The 17,130-nt window shown below is 51.5% G+C and overlaps 1 protein-coding gene across 17 annotated transcripts in view; it reads left to right on the top strand.

Moving 5' to 3' along the window:
- Positions 1-17,130, top strand: part of LOC139574233 (ensconsin-like) — a 51,512-nt gene that overhangs the window by 17,679 nt on the left and 16,703 nt on the right. For 3 of the 17 annotated variants that reach the window (XM_071398604.1, XM_071398605.1, XM_071398602.1), the window contains 5 exons: positions 524-631; positions 1,508-1,618; positions 2,206-2,304; positions 5,097-5,222; positions 7,407-7,549. In XM_071398604.1, the coding sequence (XP_071254705.1) occupies positions 524-631; positions 1,508-1,618; positions 2,206-2,304; positions 5,097-5,222; positions 7,407-7,549 (587 nt within the window). The remainder of the gene's footprint in view (positions 1-523; positions 632-1,507; positions 1,619-2,205; positions 2,305-5,096; positions 5,223-7,406; positions 7,550-17,130) is intronic. The other 14 variants (XM_071398617.1, XM_071398618.1, XM_071398615.1 and 11 more) reach the window with 9 other exon arrangements.

Below are 17,130 nucleotides of genomic sequence, written 5' to 3'. Positions count from 1 at the left end.
TCTGTCCCACAAGCCTTTGGACTTCCTCGTTTTCTTTACTCTCTCACTCACTTTGAAGCACTTCCAGATGAGGTGTCACATGGAGGTTCAGCTCTCTGAGCAGCACTGCTGTTGACTGTTTAACACCTGTGCCAACTAATGTTGATCTCTTGACTGTTCATCTGTGGTATCTATTCCGTGGATTTTTTTTCTTCTGGCTTTTCAACTCTTATCACTAACTGCTGTGCCTGCCTATGAACTGGAATGGCTTTGGTCTGCTACTTGTTCTGTTATGAAAATGTATTATATTCAGTAGTGCCTTAGTTCAATGTTTGTTTTATACATGGACCCCACCGGTGTAGTATGCCCAAGAATTGAGACTAAATGAGTGTTGAATGTTGGTTGCAGGTCATTAGGACTCTGCAGAACCCTGTCCTCCACCCCCTCCCGCCATGTCCTTTCCCCTTCTCCCAGTCTCCCATTGGTCAGTCTCCTGTATAACCCCCTCCCTCCCTTCCTGTCTGTCTCTCCCTCCACCCCTTAGTTGACAAGCGCTCCACTTCCACCATGAACCTGAAACAGCTGTCTGAGGCTGGCATTAACAAGCGCCTGTCCTCCTCCTCCGCCACCCTCATCAACTCTCCCGACAAAAGTAAGTCCCCTTCTCACCCTCCTGCTTTCCATCCTACCCTCCACCCAGCCACCGTCTCAGCCCACTGTCACTGTTATTGTCACTGCGTTGACCCTCTCCTTCCCGTGTCCAGGAGCTGAGTGACAAGCCAATCAGCGGAACATTAAGAGACTGGTAAACCAATGCCTTGGCTCGCTGTCTCTGACCTCAACCAATGATCAACCCAGCATGAACTTGTGATTCCATTTCATCCATTTACTGTTCACTTTCAGTTTTGTAGTGCGTTTTGTGACACAGTGAAGTGTCAATGAATCATAAGGAGTTGCCCCAAAGCATCAGTGACTAATTTGTGAACTCTTCTATCCTCTTCGTTAGTCTTTGTACTGTACCTTCCTAATGCTAATGCAATTCATCCTGGTTTGATTCACAGGGAATTGCATTGTTTCTGACCACCTCTGAGAAGAAGAATCATTCTAGGTCCAATCGTTCTCTCTCCACAGCTTCCTTTTCCTCCACCGTTGCCAAGATACTCACAATGTTGTCTGTCCTCTCTCGCTCTCTGATATTGTTGATTTCTCTCCTCCTTAACCTGTCTCTGTGTCAAATTCCACTAGCCTGTTTCCTTTTTCACCAGGGTTAGGAACACATTCTGAGAATGTCGGCACATTTCTTTTGTAATAACAATCACCTGTGACCTTGGGCCTTCCTGTGGTAGTATGATGGGAATTGTAAGACCAACTGCAGCAATATTTCAGTGTGTATGTCCCTCTTAAGTAGAAGGGACAAATTGCTAAGACCAACTACAACAATGTTCCTATGACTGTTATTGTGAAGGAGACGGAAAGAGAAATGGCTGTGTCACTGTTTCACCCTGGGTGTCTACTCGTTGTCTCTCAGGTGCTCGTGTGAGGAGTTCGTCATTGAACCGGTTGCCTAGAAATGACAAAATCGACTTATACACTCAGCCCAATAAGGAAGGCAGGAAAAAGCTTCAGGTGGAACAGACAGGTGCATATTAAGGCCCTCCTTTACATGCTCTACACTCCCTCTAATAGGTCTGAGCAACCATTGCCTGGTGTGGCTCTGAGGCTCCTTCCAACCCACTGGGTAAAGACGGCAATCCGGCGCCTATTCCACGTTGATTCAACCTGTGCCCACTGGGAAGGCCCTCTTTCAGCACAGTAAACGAGTGCCTGAAGATATTTAAGATAATTGACCTAGTCTTTGAAAGTGTTTTTAGTTTTTTGCATGTTTTTTAGATCTAGATGAATGTTTTCTTGGGACTGATTAGTTGATCGATGCAGGCTAACACCATGGACTACTGTGGTGCTAGACGACATGTAGCTCTCTACCAAGAGCGCGTCAGTAACCAGATTATGACCAGTGCAATGGCTGTGTTCCTTCTGCTCACATGGAACATACAGTGCAATTTAGCCACACAGTCCTACTAACATGGACTTTAAGGCCAATTGATTTGTACTGTAATGAGAACAAAATAATGCTAAATAACATTCATGTGGTTCTTGTGGACTTTTAGGGGAGCTTGACCCGCCCCCTCTGTCTGATAGGCTGTAACCCCACTCTCCTGTCTGTAGGACCCTCCCTGAAGAAGAGAAGCTCCTCCCTTACACGAGCGGGAGGGGGCAGAACGCAAACCCCCTCCAAGCTCGACAAGGGGACGACGGACGACCAAGGTGGCTAGCATGTACCTATTTTATATTCTCGTCGTTGTCTGCATCGCTCGGGCCTCCTCTTTTTGTAATAACAAGCACGCATCTCCGCAGACATTTTGTCTTTTAACTCAGTTCGCTAATGTTCAGCTCCTAGCGGTGATTTGTATGCGCCAGCTGGGGAGGTGTAGCCAGTTGCCGCTACTGTTGTCGTGCTGTGATTGTGAAGTGCAGCAGCCTAGTGCTTCTAAACTTCCAAACCAGCCTTCTCCCATTTTCCTCCACTCTTTGCCCCTCTCTACACGTGTGCTCTTTTCCAGCCAACACCGCACACACTTGTCTGTCTGCCTCTCGATAGCCTCTAACCTACCGCCCAACTCCTGTGTCTCCGTCTATCCCTGGTCTCGTCCAGGGGCTCTCTCTGGTCCTCGTGTCGCTAACTCACCCCACTCCTTTGTCTTTCTCGAACAGATCCGTCCTATATTGTTGCTCACCGCTGTGTTTCGCTCCCAGATAATCTTGTCTTAACCTCTCTCTCTCATCGGAGCTGCTATAAACCAGAAATACCTCCTTTGTGCTCCTGACTAACACAACGTTTTGTTTGTTTGTCACAATGGGTTTGTTGTTTTCCCTGCAGATGACGTATGTAAGCAAAGGATTTGACACGTGTGGTCTTGTGCCCCAGCGGTGTATGTCAGTGCCATCCCACTGTAGCTAGTGTGTCGAGAGCACTGGCATGGCCACTGACTCTCCTTGTTGAAATGCTGTGCTACTACTACTAAATGTGTTGTATGTGTTAACCATATCTCACTCCATCCGACCATACTGTATATGAATTGAGGTCGTTTTTTCAAAGTAACTATCTAATTTGCGTTCTTTCTTTTCCCCCGACGCAGTTAAGCCAAAACCATGCCCCGTTATTCAGAGGGGCGTTCAACAACGCTTTGAGCGCTCTCCAAGTCCGGAAGTGAATATCTTTGTATTGCAAAATTTCAGTCACTGATTAATAACGTTTGCCCTTGTATTTTCAAGATTGAAAAATATACTAAAATAATGCCGTGGACCGAGCTAGCCGTTTGCGTCCCTTAACGCTCAGACCGATTCAATAGCTGTAGCATAGCGTATTCGACTGAATGATTTAGCGAATAAATATTTGAGGAATTATGAATAGTAAGCATACGCTTTCAAATGATTGACTACTTATGATAATATAACTTCAAATACCGAGCTAGTAACGTAAATTAGCCTAGGTTAATTTTGCTGACCTGAAATTGATGGAATTCAGCAGAGTTCTGAGACATTTTTACAACCCATTGAAACTCTGAAAATAAATACATGGGCAAATGTTACCAAACATCGTGATGATGATAATAGGCCTGCATTATGGTAGTCAGCTAATTGTTAAATTACACTTTCCATCCTTAACTTGGAAGGTCACCGTCTCTGCGCTGGTCGCTTGTGAGTGAGACACCGCTAGCTAGCCAATGGGAGCGTAGTAGAACGCGCCTCTGAATAACGGGACGTGGTTTTGGCTTAACTGCGTTGGGGAGAAATAAAATACGCATCTCATTTACAGGGCAAATTGTTTCTCAGTGATGTGACGTTTTGTGAGACTTAATGCACTGTTCAAATATCCTTCAGCCTTTCAGTTTGAGTCAATAAGATCATCTTTGAATGTCTCATACTGAGTTAGAAGAATCCCACAACGAGACATCTATGTCTGTCCTTAAAAGCTGGATCCCTTCATTAACTAGACAGGGGAAAACTCACCCATCCCCAACCGTTCTTAACCATGTTCCCTGAATTGTCCTGTCCTGATTATCCTGTAATCAGTCTGGAGCTCCGCGACTGACAGTTGGAAGGGGCTGGCTCCATGCTTTTAGGGGCTGGCCCACTCTACCCCTCACATATTAGTCTGTCTGAAAAAGATGTCCACTCTGTTAGGGAGCCTGAAGGAGGCCTCGATGGAAGTCCCTTCATCCAAAGTGCCAAAATGGAAACAGCGCTTATAGCCCATTTTACTTTTACCTTTCTGTTTTTGTTTTTCATCCTTTTGTAACTGGGATACTTGGATTCCAATGGAACCAACAGTATTCCGTCATTGCATGAGATCAAGAGCTCTCTGTTTTTACTGTCAGACTCACTGTCTCCTGATAACGTGCATAAGTGATCGGTACACCACTGTCTTTTCAAATGCAGTGGGCAGGGCATAGAATTACTGCCTTAGTTTGTCATTTTCCATTTGACTTTAAATTCTTGTTCTTCCCAAAACAAAGCACTGAGTCTGTACAGTAGAAACCTAAGAGTAATTGCGCACTCTTACGTTGAGCCCTTACCTCCATGTTCCCTGCCCCCCTATCTACCCCATAGCACACCCCCTTTCCTATCTGTGGACTAAGCTCACTAACACTCTTTTTACCCCCTCTGCACCAGGGACACACCTTGATTTGACCTCATTGTACCTCACTTGTTGTCCTCTTCAGTTGCTCGACAATCACTCTGGGTCTGTCTCAATACTTTTTCATGGCTTCCTTTCCTGGTCTCCTTGTCCTCATGACCACTGGGTGGAATGGGTGATAGGACTAGGTTTCCACAGGGAAGCCATTCAAGACTATTGCAACACGGGCTTGGTTTCTTATGTTTATTCTCTCCTTTTACAAGTGGAAATCACATGGTGACCCCCCCCCAAAACCCCATTCCGCCCCTTTCTTTGTGTTGACCCTCACCCCCCCCCCCCTCTCCTCCTCTCGCCTCCTTCTTTTTCTTGTTTTGGCTCCTTCATTTTTGGGGGGGTTCTGCTCATTCTGGCCGTGTAGCTCGCAAGCCCCTGGCGAGCCCCGTGGACGGAGGGTTCCTCAGTCGCCTGCTCACCCCCACCCAGGCCTCACTAGCTAGGAGCAAGAGCACCGCTGCCCTGTCGGCCGAAGGAGGCGATGCCCCAGGTAACCCCCACAGAGGAGACCCCCTTTAGAGCTTGAGGGACTCAGCAACGCACAGGGACCCCCCCCCCCCCCCCCAACTCTGCTTCTGGCCTCCATTATATCACCAGCTACAGTATACGATAATAGCCCGAAATCCACACCCCTGCCCCGTTACATCATTACCTAATAGCTATTAAACACCCAGATCTCCCCCCACCCCAGGACCCTATTATGTCACTAGATGTATAGAAATATATCTCTAGCCCAGGCCCCTGCTGCTGGCTAGGCAAATCCTTTGAAGCAAACTGTGGCCCCTTGTTGTTTTTGGTGGTGGTTGATGTACAGTGGTGGCTGAAGGCTATAGTCCTGCGATTTCGATGTTGAGGGGCCCTGCTTGCTTAGTGGTACAAAACTTGCTTTACAGTAAAAGTACACTTGTGATCACAAGGTTGTGTATACATATGTAGATTGGTGCCACACACACACAGGCACTGCTCACATGCACTCAGCTCAGACACAATTGTCTGAGGATGGAGCCCTGGGGAACAGGGTCCATGCTGGAGGCTTTGCACTAAGCTGCTTTCTTGTGGGCCCAGTGCTGGTTGCGTGAGAGAGAATGAGTGTTGTGGTGGTTGTGTGCTGGTAACTAGTAATGATCCCAGTGAGCTTGGGACTTGCCTAGAGGAGCTTCTGCTCTAATCCCGGTGTTACCACTCTATTCTATTAGTACATTGCCTGTGGAATACCTGTTACAGAATGCACAGTTCAGCTGGTCTTACTCATTTGACCTAAAGGTAGTTCAGCCCAGATCATTGACTTCCGTTGACTTGCTACACCGGTGATTTTAACTCAATTTGTTAATATCTAATGTGCTGTCATGGGAATACGTCACCATGAGGAAGTGCAGAAGCTATGAGATGTCTTCCATACTACTTAGGGATCAAATGACCCCTATCTAGAGGCTCTTCCTCCACTTACCTAATGGACTTAACCCCCTGATCACATTACCTGGGCTGAACCCATTAACCCTATCCTCGGAGATGGCTGGTTGAACATGGTTGAGTGGCCTGGTTGGCCTGCCATGTGCCGCATAGTGTCGTAACGAGGTGCTGATTTGACAGCTGTGCGTATCGACAACCCATTGAGACATTAGCTGGTATGGATTCCCTCCCCACTAATAATTATAGCCCCCAGAAACATGACGCACCAGTGACAGTTTATGGACAGGGAGCGTTAATTTCAACAGCGCATCCTTTATCTCTACTGCTGCTCATTCAGTAACCTATCAGGATGAGTTACAGAGCATATCTGGGAGTAGGGACTGGCAGGTTGAGAGAGATCCCTGGGCCTCCGGATTACCACTGCTAATCCCCCAATCTGACACAGCAAGCACCCAGCTACAGTAGTAAGAACCTGTGTCCCCAAACCACAGACCAGCTTACACTGGCTCTCTATGAAACAGACTGTCACTCAGGTTTACTCATTAGCACCCTTTTTAGAGAGCCTAGCTAGGTAAGCCAAATATACTGGAGTTCTCTATGGTGTAGCTGACAGTTGGCATACAGAATTCTTCCTGAAGGACTGTCATATATTCTACTGTTTTGATTTGGATTGAATTCAAGATGGAAGGAGTAGTGGCACTGGTGTACTAGGCTAAGCCCTAAAACACTCTTTAAAACAGGAAATGCTGATAAGCCTGAAATGATCAGATTTCTTTTCAACGAATGGGTACCAACCATTAACGTCATCCTCCAGCAGTTGTGCTTCTAGACTAGTGTGAGCGAGGTCGGCTTGTGCTGCATTGGTGTGATGGTGGCGGGTTGTGTGTGTGTGTGTGTGCACTGTTTGCTGTGGCGGTGTGCTCAGTGCCGTGGTGTGTCAATGTGTTCAGCTTTGTGCAGCACCAGAGCTTTAGCACCAATCAAGGGATGTCAGTCTGTCTCCAGCCCTGCCACTGCCAGCCTAGCCCCGATGCTTCAACAACCAACCGTGTGCTACCAGTGCATAATCTAACAATATGCCATGTTTTGTGCTCTTATCCCCCGAACCATCCTCTTTCTCTTTCTACTTTTATTTTCTCCATCTCTCTTTATCTCTCTCTCTCTCTCTCTCCATGCCTCTGCTTTGCTCACCCAACTCGGCTGCTTTTACCCATGCTCCCATTGGCTGGCTTCCCTGCGCTGCGATGACTGTGTCCTTTACCAGAGTGTCACCTGTGTCCTCGCTCAGCCTCGGCCAGCCCCCTGCACCCGGTGCAGCGAGGACCCCTGCGCAGCCGCAGTATCGACCGGCAGAAGAGCGCCACCCTGCCTACCTCCGCCTCGGCAGACCAAGTGGACCCCTCACTGGTGAGACCTCGTAAATGTGGAAGACAGACTTGGCATGAATAGAATGGACGTATGGAAGACAGACTTATTAATAGAATGGACATGGGATCTGATGCATGTGTCAAGCACTAAGAATGGCAAAGCCGAGCACTTTAACACCTGATAGGGTTGGGTGTAGCTAGTGTGTTCATGTCCATGGTGGCAAACTGATCATTTTTATTTTAACTAGGCAAGTCAGTTAAGAACGTTGTCGTGTCTCCACTGTGTAAATGTATCGCCATAGTAGCCAGTGGAAATACAGTAGCTACATAGTCTCTGCATTCTCAGTAAGTACATTATACTTATTATTATCCCAGATGCCATTATTCCAGATCATCAAAAGCCGTTTCAGGTATGAAGTCCACAGTGGAAATGTATGCCATGTAAATGTGTGTGGGGTATCTTTCCCAGAAGCCCGTATGACACAAGGATAATAAAGTTACAGGAACAAGGTGCTTAAAGCCATGATAACACTATCTCTCCGAGCCTGCAATGATACGGTATCAGGAAAATAAATCCTGTGGACAAATGGTACTGGTTTTATATGCACACATCCTGTATGATTTGCCAGTCAAAGCAGCCCTGTGGGTTATCCATCCACGATATTGATCTGAGAGCAGTGTTCTCTCAGGATCACATTGCTATCCCACGGCTCAGACCGAGTCTGAATTGAATCCTTTTTTTATTGTCTGTTGGGGTGAAGAGCTTTGTTCACTAGAGGAGAGCGTTGCTCACTCTTGCTGCATTAGAGATGTCTACCAAACAAGTAAATAAGATGCAACTATACTGCATTCAAGATTTAGTCCTTAAGTAGAGTCATTGGGCATTAGCAGCATCATGCTGGCCTCGAGATGTGTTCCATGAGCCTGGGAGAAGCTCTTTGATTGGTTCAGTGTCCTCCACTGCCTGGCTCTCCCTCCCTGCCCTTCCTCCATGGTCCTTCATGCATATGAAGTAGCGCTATTGTCTCAGAAAAAGACAAAGGAGCCCGCAATAGGCGGAGTACAGTAGTGAAGTGGAGCGGCTGGGTCAGGCAATGCAAAGCAGGACAGACCGACAGAGAGCAGGCCACACCCTGAGCCTGCCCAGGGCTGTGTCTCAATAGCCTGAGGTGGCTTCCTCATCTCCTTTGCTCTTTTCCTCCACCGACTGACTATGAGCAACTGGACAGGTGAAAGCCAATTCCTGGTAGGTAGCCTCTATATTGTTTTGACCCAGTCTGTGTTTTTAAGATCAGCAAGGATAAATGAGAAGATAAGGAGATGAAGCTTTGGTTGTCCTATTCAAGGAGAGATGGTTCACAGTACAGCCTACAAAAGAGATTGCAGAGAGAGACAAAGACACTTGTGTAGGTATCTCACCAAGGCTTTGCAGGGGACAGCTCTAAGCTATGGAGATGGTATGTGAGGAGAAAATTGGTGATATTCAGAATGCACGTTAAAGGGAGTCATGCTGCTTCTATGATGCGGGCAGACATGCCAGTGTCTTTGCGTGTGTGCTTGTCCATACACTCATCCTCTGAGTGATTAGCTAGTGTAAATCTCCAGTGTGCGTGTGTGGACGGAGGGTACTCTGTGTGTGGACGGAGGGTACTCTGTGTGTGGACGGAGGGTACTCTGTGTGTGGACGGAGGGTACTCTGTGTGTGGACGGAGGGTACTCTGTGTGTGTGGACGGAGGGTACTCTGTGTGTGTGGACGGAGGGTACTCTGTGTGTGTGGACGGAGGGTACTCTGTGTGTGTGTGTGTGTGTGGACGGAGGGTACTCTGTGTGTGTGTGTGTGTGGACGGAGGGTACTCTGTGTGTGTGTGTGTGGACGGAGGGTACTCTGTGTGTGTGTGTGGACGGAGGGTACTCTTTGTGTGTGTGGACGGAGGGTACTCTGTGTGTGTGTGGACGGAGGGTACTCTGTGTGTGTGTGGACGGAGGGTACTCTGTGTGTGTGGACGGAGGGTACTCTGTGTGTGTGGACGGAGGGTACTCTGTGTGTGTGGACGGAGGGTACTCTGTGTGTGTGGACGGAGGGTACTCTGTGTGTGTGTGGACGGAGGGTACTCTGTGTGTGTGTGGACGGAGGGTACTCTGTGTGTGTGTGTGGACGGAGGGTACTCTGTGTGTGTGTGTGGACGGAGGGTACTCTGTGTGTGTGTGTGGACGGAGGGTACTCTGTGTGTGTGTGTGGACGGAGGGTACTCTGTGTGTGTGTGTGGACGGAGGGTACTCTGTGTGTGTGTGTGGACGGAGGGTACTCTGTGTGTGTGTGTGTGGACGGAGGGTACTCTGTGTGTGTGTGTGGACGGAGGGTACTCTGTGTGTGTGTGTGGACGGAGGGTACTCTGTGTGTGTGTGGCGGGTCTGTGTGTGTGTGTGGACGGAGGGTACTGTGTGTGTGTGTGTGGACGGAGGGTACTGTGTGTGTGTGTGTGGACGGAGGGTACTCTGTGTGTGTGTGTGTGTGGACGGAGGGTACTCTGTGTGTGTGTGTGTGTGGACGGAGGGTACTCTGTGTGTGTGTGTGTGGACGGAGGGTTCTGTGTGTGTGTGTGGACGGAGGGTACTCTGTGTGTGTGTGTGGACGGAGGGTACTCTGTGTGTGTGTGTGGACGGAGGGTACTCTGTGTGTGTGTGTGGACGGAGGGTACTCTGTGTGTGTGTGTGGACGGAGGGTACTCTGTGTGTGTGTGTGGACGGAGGGTACTCTGTGTGTGTGTGTGGACGGAGGGTACTCTGTGTGTGTGTGTGGACGGAGGGTACTCTGTGTGTGTGTGTGGACGGAGGGTACTCTGTGTGTGTGTGTGGACGGAGGGTACTCTGTGTGTGTGTGTGGACGGAGGGTACTCTGTGTGTGTGTGTGGACGGAGGGTACTCTGTGTGTGTGTGTGTGTGGACGGAGGGTACTCTGTGTGTGTGTGTGTGTGGACGGAGGGTACTCTGTGTGTGTGTGTGTGTGTGGACGGAGGGTACTCTGTGTGTGTGTGTGTGTGGACGGAGGGTACTCTGTGTGTGTGTGTGTGTGGACGGAGGGTACTCTGTGTGTGTGTGGACGGAGGGTACTCTGTGTGTGTGTGTGTGTGGACGGAGGGTACTCTGTGTGTGTGTGTGTGTGGACGGAGGGTACTCTGTGTGTGTGTGTGTGTGGACGGAGGGTACTCTGTGTGTGTGTGTGTGTGGACGGAGGGTACTCTGTGTGTGTGTGTGTGTGGACGGAGGGTACTCTGTGTGTGTGTGTGTGTGGACGGAGGGTACTCTGTGTGTGTGTGTGTGTGTGGACGGAGGGTACTCTGTGTGTGTGTGTGTGTGTGGACGGAGGGTACTCTGTGTGTGTGTGTGTGTGTGGACGGAGGGTACTCTGTGTGTGTGTGTGTGTGTGGACGGAGGGTACTCTGTGTGTGTGTGTGTGTGGACGGAGGGTACTCTGTGTGTGTGTGTGTGTGGACGGAGGGTACTCTGTGTGTGTGTGTGTGTGGACGGAGGGTACTCTGTGTGTGTGTGTGTGTGGACGGAGGGTACTCTGTGTGTGTGTGTGTGTGGACGGAGGGTACTCTGTGTGTGTGTGTGTGTGGACGGAGGGTACTCTGTGTGTGTGTGTGTGTGTGGACGGAGGGTACTCTGTGTGTGTGTGTGTGTGGACGGAGGGTACTCTGTGTGTGTGTGTGTGTGGACGGAGGGTACTCTGTGTGTGTGTGGACGGAGGGTACTCTGTGTGTGTGTGTGTGTGGACGGAGGGTACTCTGTGTGTGTGTGTGTGTGGACGGAGGGTACTCTGTGTGTGTGTGTGTGTGGACGGAGGGTACTCTGTGTGTGTGTGTGTGTGGACGGAGGGTACTCTGTGTGTGTGTGTGTGTGGACGGAGGGTACTCTGTGTGTGTGTGTGTGTGGACGGAGGGTACTCTGTGTGTGTGTGTGTGTGTGGACGGAGGGTACTCTGTGTGTGTGTGTGTGTGGACGGAGGGTACTCTGTGTGTGTGTGTGTGTGTGGACGGAGGGTACTCTGTGTGTGTGTGTGTGTGTGGACGGAGGGTACTCTGTGTGTGTGTGTGTGTGGACGGAGGGTACTCTGTGTGTGTGTGTGTGTGGACGGAGGGTACTCTGTGTGTGTGTGTGTGTGGACGGAGGGTACTCTGTGTGTGTGTGTGTGGACGGAGGGTACTCTGTGTGTGTGTGTGTGGACGGAGGGTACTCTGTGTGTGTGTGTGTGGACGGAGGGTACTCTGTGTGTGTGTGTGTGGACGGAGGGTACTCTGTGTGTGTGTGTGTGGACGGAGGGTACTCTGTGTGTGTGTGTGTGGACGGAGGGTACTCTGTGTGTGTGTGTGTGGACGGAGGGTACTCTGTGTGTGTGTGTGTGGACGGAGGGTACTCTGTGTGTGTGTGTGTGGACGGAGGGTACTCTGTGTGTGTGTGTGGACGGAGGGTACTCTGTGTGTGTGTGTGTGGACGGAGGGTACTCTGTGTGTGTGTGTGTGGACGGAGGGTACTCTGTGTGTGTGTGTGTGTGTGGACGGAGGGTACTCTGTGTGTGTGTGTGTGTGGACGGAGGGTACTCTGTGTGTGTGTGTGTGTGGACGGAGGGTACTCTGTGTGTGTGTGTGTGGACGGAGGGTACTCTGTGTGTGTGTGTGTGTGGACGGAGGGTACTCTGTGTGTGTGTGTGTGTGGACGGAGGGTACTCTGTGTGTGTGTGTGTGTGGACGGAGGGTACTCTGTGTGTGTGTGTGTGTGGACGGAGGGTACTCTGTGTGTGTGTGTGTGTGGACGGAGGGTACTCTGTGTGTGTGTGTGTGTGGACGGAGGGTACTCTGTGTGTGTGTGTGTGTGTGTGGACGGAGGGTACTCTGTGTGTGTGTGTGTGTGGACGGAGGGTACTCTGTGTGTGTGTGTGTGTGGACGGAGGGTACTCTGTGTGTGTGTGTGTGTGTGGACGGAGGGTACTCTGTGTGTGTGTGTGTGTGTGGACGGAGGGTACTCTGTGTGTGTGTGTGTGTGGACGGAGGGTACTCTGTGTGTGTGTGTGTGGACGGAGGGTACTCTGTGTGTGTGTGTGTGTGGACGGAGGGTACTCTGTGTGTGTGTGTGTGGACGGAGGGTACTCTGTGTGTGTGTGTGTGGACGGAGGGTACTCTGTGTGTGTGTGTGTGGACGGAGGGTACTCTGTGTGTGTGTGTGTGGACGGAGGGTACTCTGTGTGTGTGTGTGTGGACGGAGGGTACTCTGTGTGTGTGTGTGTGGACGGAGGGTACTCTGTGTGTGTGTGTGGACGGAGGGTACTCTGTGTGTGTGTGTGGACGGAGGGTACTCTGTGTGTGTGTGTGGACGGAGGGTACTCTGTGTGTGTGTGTGGACGGAGGGTACTCTGTGTGTGTGTGTGTGTGTGGACGGAGGGTACTCTGTGTGTGTGTGTGTGTGTGGACGGAGGGTACTCTGTGTGTGTGTGTGTGTGTGGACGGAGGGTACTCTGTGTGTGTGTGTGTGTGTGGACGGAGGGTACTCTGTGTGTGTGTGTGTGTGGACGGAGGGTACTCTGTGTGTGTGTGTGTGTGTGTGTGTGGACGGAGGGTACTCTGTGTGTGTGTGTGTGTGTGTGTGTGGACGGAGGGTACTCTGTGTGTGTGTGTGTGTGTGTGTGTGGACGGAGGGTACTCTGTGTGTGTGTGTGTGGACGGAGGGTACTCTGTGTGTGTGTGTGTGGACGGAGGGTACTCTGTGTGTGTGTGTGGACGGAGGGTACTCTGTGTGTGTGTGTGTGTGGACGGAGGGTACTCTGTGTGTGTGTGTGTGTGGACGGAGGGTACTCTGTGTGTGTGTGTGGACGGAGGGTACTCTGTGTGTGTGTGTGGACGGAGGGTACTCTGTGTGTGTGTGTGTGGACGGAGGGTACTCTGTGTGTGTGTGTGGACGGAGGGACGGGGGGTACTCAGGGTATGTGTGTGTGTGTGTGGACGGAGGGTACTCTGTGTGTGTGTGTGTGTGTGGACGGAGGGTACTCTGTGTGTGTGTGTGTGTGTGTGGACGGAGGGTACTCTGTGTGTGTGTGGACGGAGGGTACTCTGTGTGTGTGTGTGTGTGGACGGAGGGTACTCTGTGTGTGTGTGTGTGTGTGGACGGAGGGTACTCTGTGTGTGTGTGTGTGTGTGTGGACGGAGGGTACTCTGTGTGTGTGTGTGTGTGTGTGGACGGAGGGTACTCTGTGTGTGTGTGTGTGTGTGGACGGAGGGTACTCTGTGTGTGTGTGTGTGGACGGAGGGTACTCGTGTGTGTGTGTGGACGGAGGGTACTCTGTGTGTGTGTGGACGGAGGGTACTCTGTGTGTGTGTGTGTGTGGACGGAGGGTACTCTGTGTGTGTGTGTGTGTGGACGGAGGGTACTCTGTGTGTGTGTGTGTGGACGGAGGGTACTCTGTGTGTGTGTGGACGGAGGGTACTCTGTGTGTGTGTGGACGGAGGGTACTCTGTGTGTGTGTGTGGACGGAGGGTACTCTGTGTGTGTGTGTGTGGACGGAGGGTACTCTGTGTGTGTGTGTGTGTGTGGACGGAGGGTACTCTGTGTGTGTGTGTGTGGACGGAGGGTACTCTGTGTGTGTGTGTGTGGACGGAGGGTACTCTGTGTGTGTGTGTGTGGACGGAGGGTACTCTGTGTGTGTGTGTGTGGACGGAGGGTACTCTGTGTGTGTGTGGACGGAGGGTACTCTGTGTGTGTGTGTGTGTGGACGGAGGGTACTCTGTGTGTGTGTGTGTGTGGACGGAGGGTACTCTGTGTGTGTGTGTGTGGACGGAGGGTACTCTGTGTGTGTGTGGACGGAGGGTACTCTGTGTGTGTGTGGACGGAGGGTACTCTGTGTGTGTGTGTGGACGGAGGGTACTCTGTGTGTGTGTGTGGACGGAGGGTACTCTGTGTGTGTGTGTGTGTGTGGACGGAGGGTACTCTGTGTGTGTGTGTGTGGACGGAGGGTACTCTGTGTGTGTGTGTGTGGACGGAGGGTACTCTGTGTGTGTGTGTGTGGACGGAGGGTACTCTGTGTGTGTGTGTGTGGACGGAGGGTACTCTGTGTGTGTGTGTGTGGACGGAGGGTACTCTGTGTGTGTGTGTGTGGACGGAGGGTACTCTGTGTGTGTGTGTGTGGACGGAGGGTACTCTGTGTGTGTGTGTGTGGACGGAGGGTACTCTGTGTGTGTGTGTGTGGACGGAGGGTACTCTGTGTGTGTGTGTGTGGACGGAGGGTACTCTGTGTGTGTGTGTGTGGACGGAGGGTACTCTGTGTGTGTGTGTGTGGACGGAGGGTACTCTGTGTGTGTGTGTGTGGACGGAGGGTACTCTGTGTGTGTGTGTGGACGGAGGGTACTCTGTGTGTGTGTGTGGACGGAGGGTACTCTGTGTGTGTGTGTGTGTGGACGGAGGGTACTCTGTGTGTGTGTGTGTGTGTGGACGGAGGGTACTCTGTGTGTGTGTGTGTGTGTGGACGGAGGGTACTCTGTGTGTGTGTGTGTGGACGGAGGGTACTCTGTGTGTGTGTGTGTGGACGGAGGGTACTCTGTGTGTGTGTGTGTGTGGACGGAGGGTACTCTGTGTGTGTGTGTGTGTGTGGACGGAGGGTACTCTGTGTGTGTGTGTGTGTGGACGGAGGGTACTCTGTGTGTGTGTGTGTGTGGACGGAGGGTACTCGTGTGTGTGTGTGTGTGGACGGAGGGTACTCTGTGTGTGTGTGTGTGTGGACGGAGGGTACTCTGTGTGTGTGTGTGTGTGGACGGAGGGTACTCTGTGTGTGTGTGTGTGTGGACGGAGGGTACTCTGTGTGTGTGTGTGTGTGGACGGAGGGTACTCTGTGTGTGTGTGTGTGTGGACGGAGGGTACTCTGTGTGTGTGTGTGTGTGGACGGAGGGTACTCTGTGTGTGTGTGTGTGTGTGGACGGAGGGTACTCTGTGTGTGTGTGTGTGTGTGGACGGAGGGTACTCTGTGTGTGTGTGTGTGTGTGGACGGAGGGTACTCTGTGTGTGTGTGTGTGGACGGAGGGTACTCTGTGTGTGTGTGTGTGGACGGAGGGTACTCTGTGTGTGTGTGTGTGGACGGAGGGTACTCTGTGTGTGTGTGTGTGGACGGAGGGTACTCTGTGTGTGTGTGTGTGGACGGAGGGTACTCTGTGTGTGTGTGTGTGGACGGAGGGTACTCTGTGTGTGTGTGTGTGGACGGAGGGTACTCTGTGTGTGTGTGTGTGGACGGAGGGTACTCTGTGTGTGTGTGTGTGGACGGAGGGTACTCTGTGTGTGTGTGTGGGACGGAGGGTACTCTGTGTGTGTGTGTGGACGGAGGGTACTCTGTGTGTGTGTGTGTGTGTGGACGGAGGGTACTCTGTGTGTGTGTGTGTGTGTGGACGGAGGGTACTCTGTGTGTGTGTGTGTGTGTGGACGGAGGGTACTCTGTGTGTGTGTGTGTGTGTGGACGGAGGGTACTCTGTGTGTGTGTGTGTGTGGGACGGAGGGTACTCTGTGTGTGTGTGTGTGTGTGTGTGTGGACGGAGGGTACTCTGTGTGTGTGTGTGTGTGTGTGTGTGGACGGAGGGTACTCTGTGTGTGTGTGTGTGTGTGTGTGGACGGAGGGTACTCTGTGTGTGTGTGTGTGGACGGAGGGTACTCTGTGTGTGTGTGTGTGGACGGAGGGTACTCTGTGTGTGTGTGTGGACGGAGGGTACTCTGTGTGTGTGTGTGTGTGGACGGAGGGTACTCTGTGTGTGTGTGTGTGTGGACGGAGGGTACTCTGTGTGTGTGTGTGGACGGAGGGTACTCTGTGTGTGTGTGTGGACGGAGGGTACTCTGTGTGTGTGTGTGTGGACGGAGGGTACTCTGTGTGTGTGTGTGGACGGAGGGTACTCTGTGTGTGTGTGTGGACGGAGGGTACTCTGTGTGTGTGTGTGTGGACGGAGGGTACTCTGTGTGTGTGTGTGTGTGTGTGGACGGAGGGTACTCTGTGTGTGTGTGTGTGGACGGAGGGTACTCTGTGTGTGTGTGGACGGAGGGTACTCTGTGTGTGTGTGTGTGTGGACGGAGGGTACTCTGTGTGTGTGTGTGTGTGTGGACGGAGGGTACTCTGTGTGTGTGTGTGTGTGTGGACGGAGGGTACTCTGTGTGTGTGTGTGTGTGTGTGGACGGAGGGTACTCTGTGTGTGTGTGTGTGTGTGGACGGAGGGTACTCTGTGTGTGTGTGTGTGGACGGAGGGTACTCTGTGTGTGTGTGTGGACGGAGGGTACTCTGTGTGTGTGTGGACGGAGGGTACTCTGTGTGTGTGTGTGTGTGGACGGAGGGTACTCTGTGTGTGTGTGTGTGTGGACGGAGGGTACTCTGTGTGTGTGTGTGTGGACGGAGGGTACTCTGTGTGTGTGTGGACGGAGGGTACTCTGTGTGTGTGTGGACGGAGGGTACTCTGTGTGTGTGTGTGGACGGAGGGTACTCTGTGTGTGTGTGTGGACGGAGGGTACTCTGTGTGTGTGTGTGTGTGTGGACGGAGGGTACTCTGTGTGTGTGTGTGTGGACGGAGGGTACTCTGTGTGTGTGTGTGTGGACGGAGGGTACT

Source organism: Salvelinus alpinus, chromosome 4, assembly GCF_045679555.1.
Source record: "Salvelinus alpinus chromosome 4, SLU_Salpinus.1, whole genome shotgun sequence".
Lineage (NCBI taxonomy): Eukaryota > Metazoa > Chordata > Actinopteri > Salmoniformes > Salmonidae > Salvelinus > Salvelinus alpinus.
Note: the sequence above shows the minus strand (reverse complement) of the source record. Positions and strands in the feature narration are given on the sequence as shown.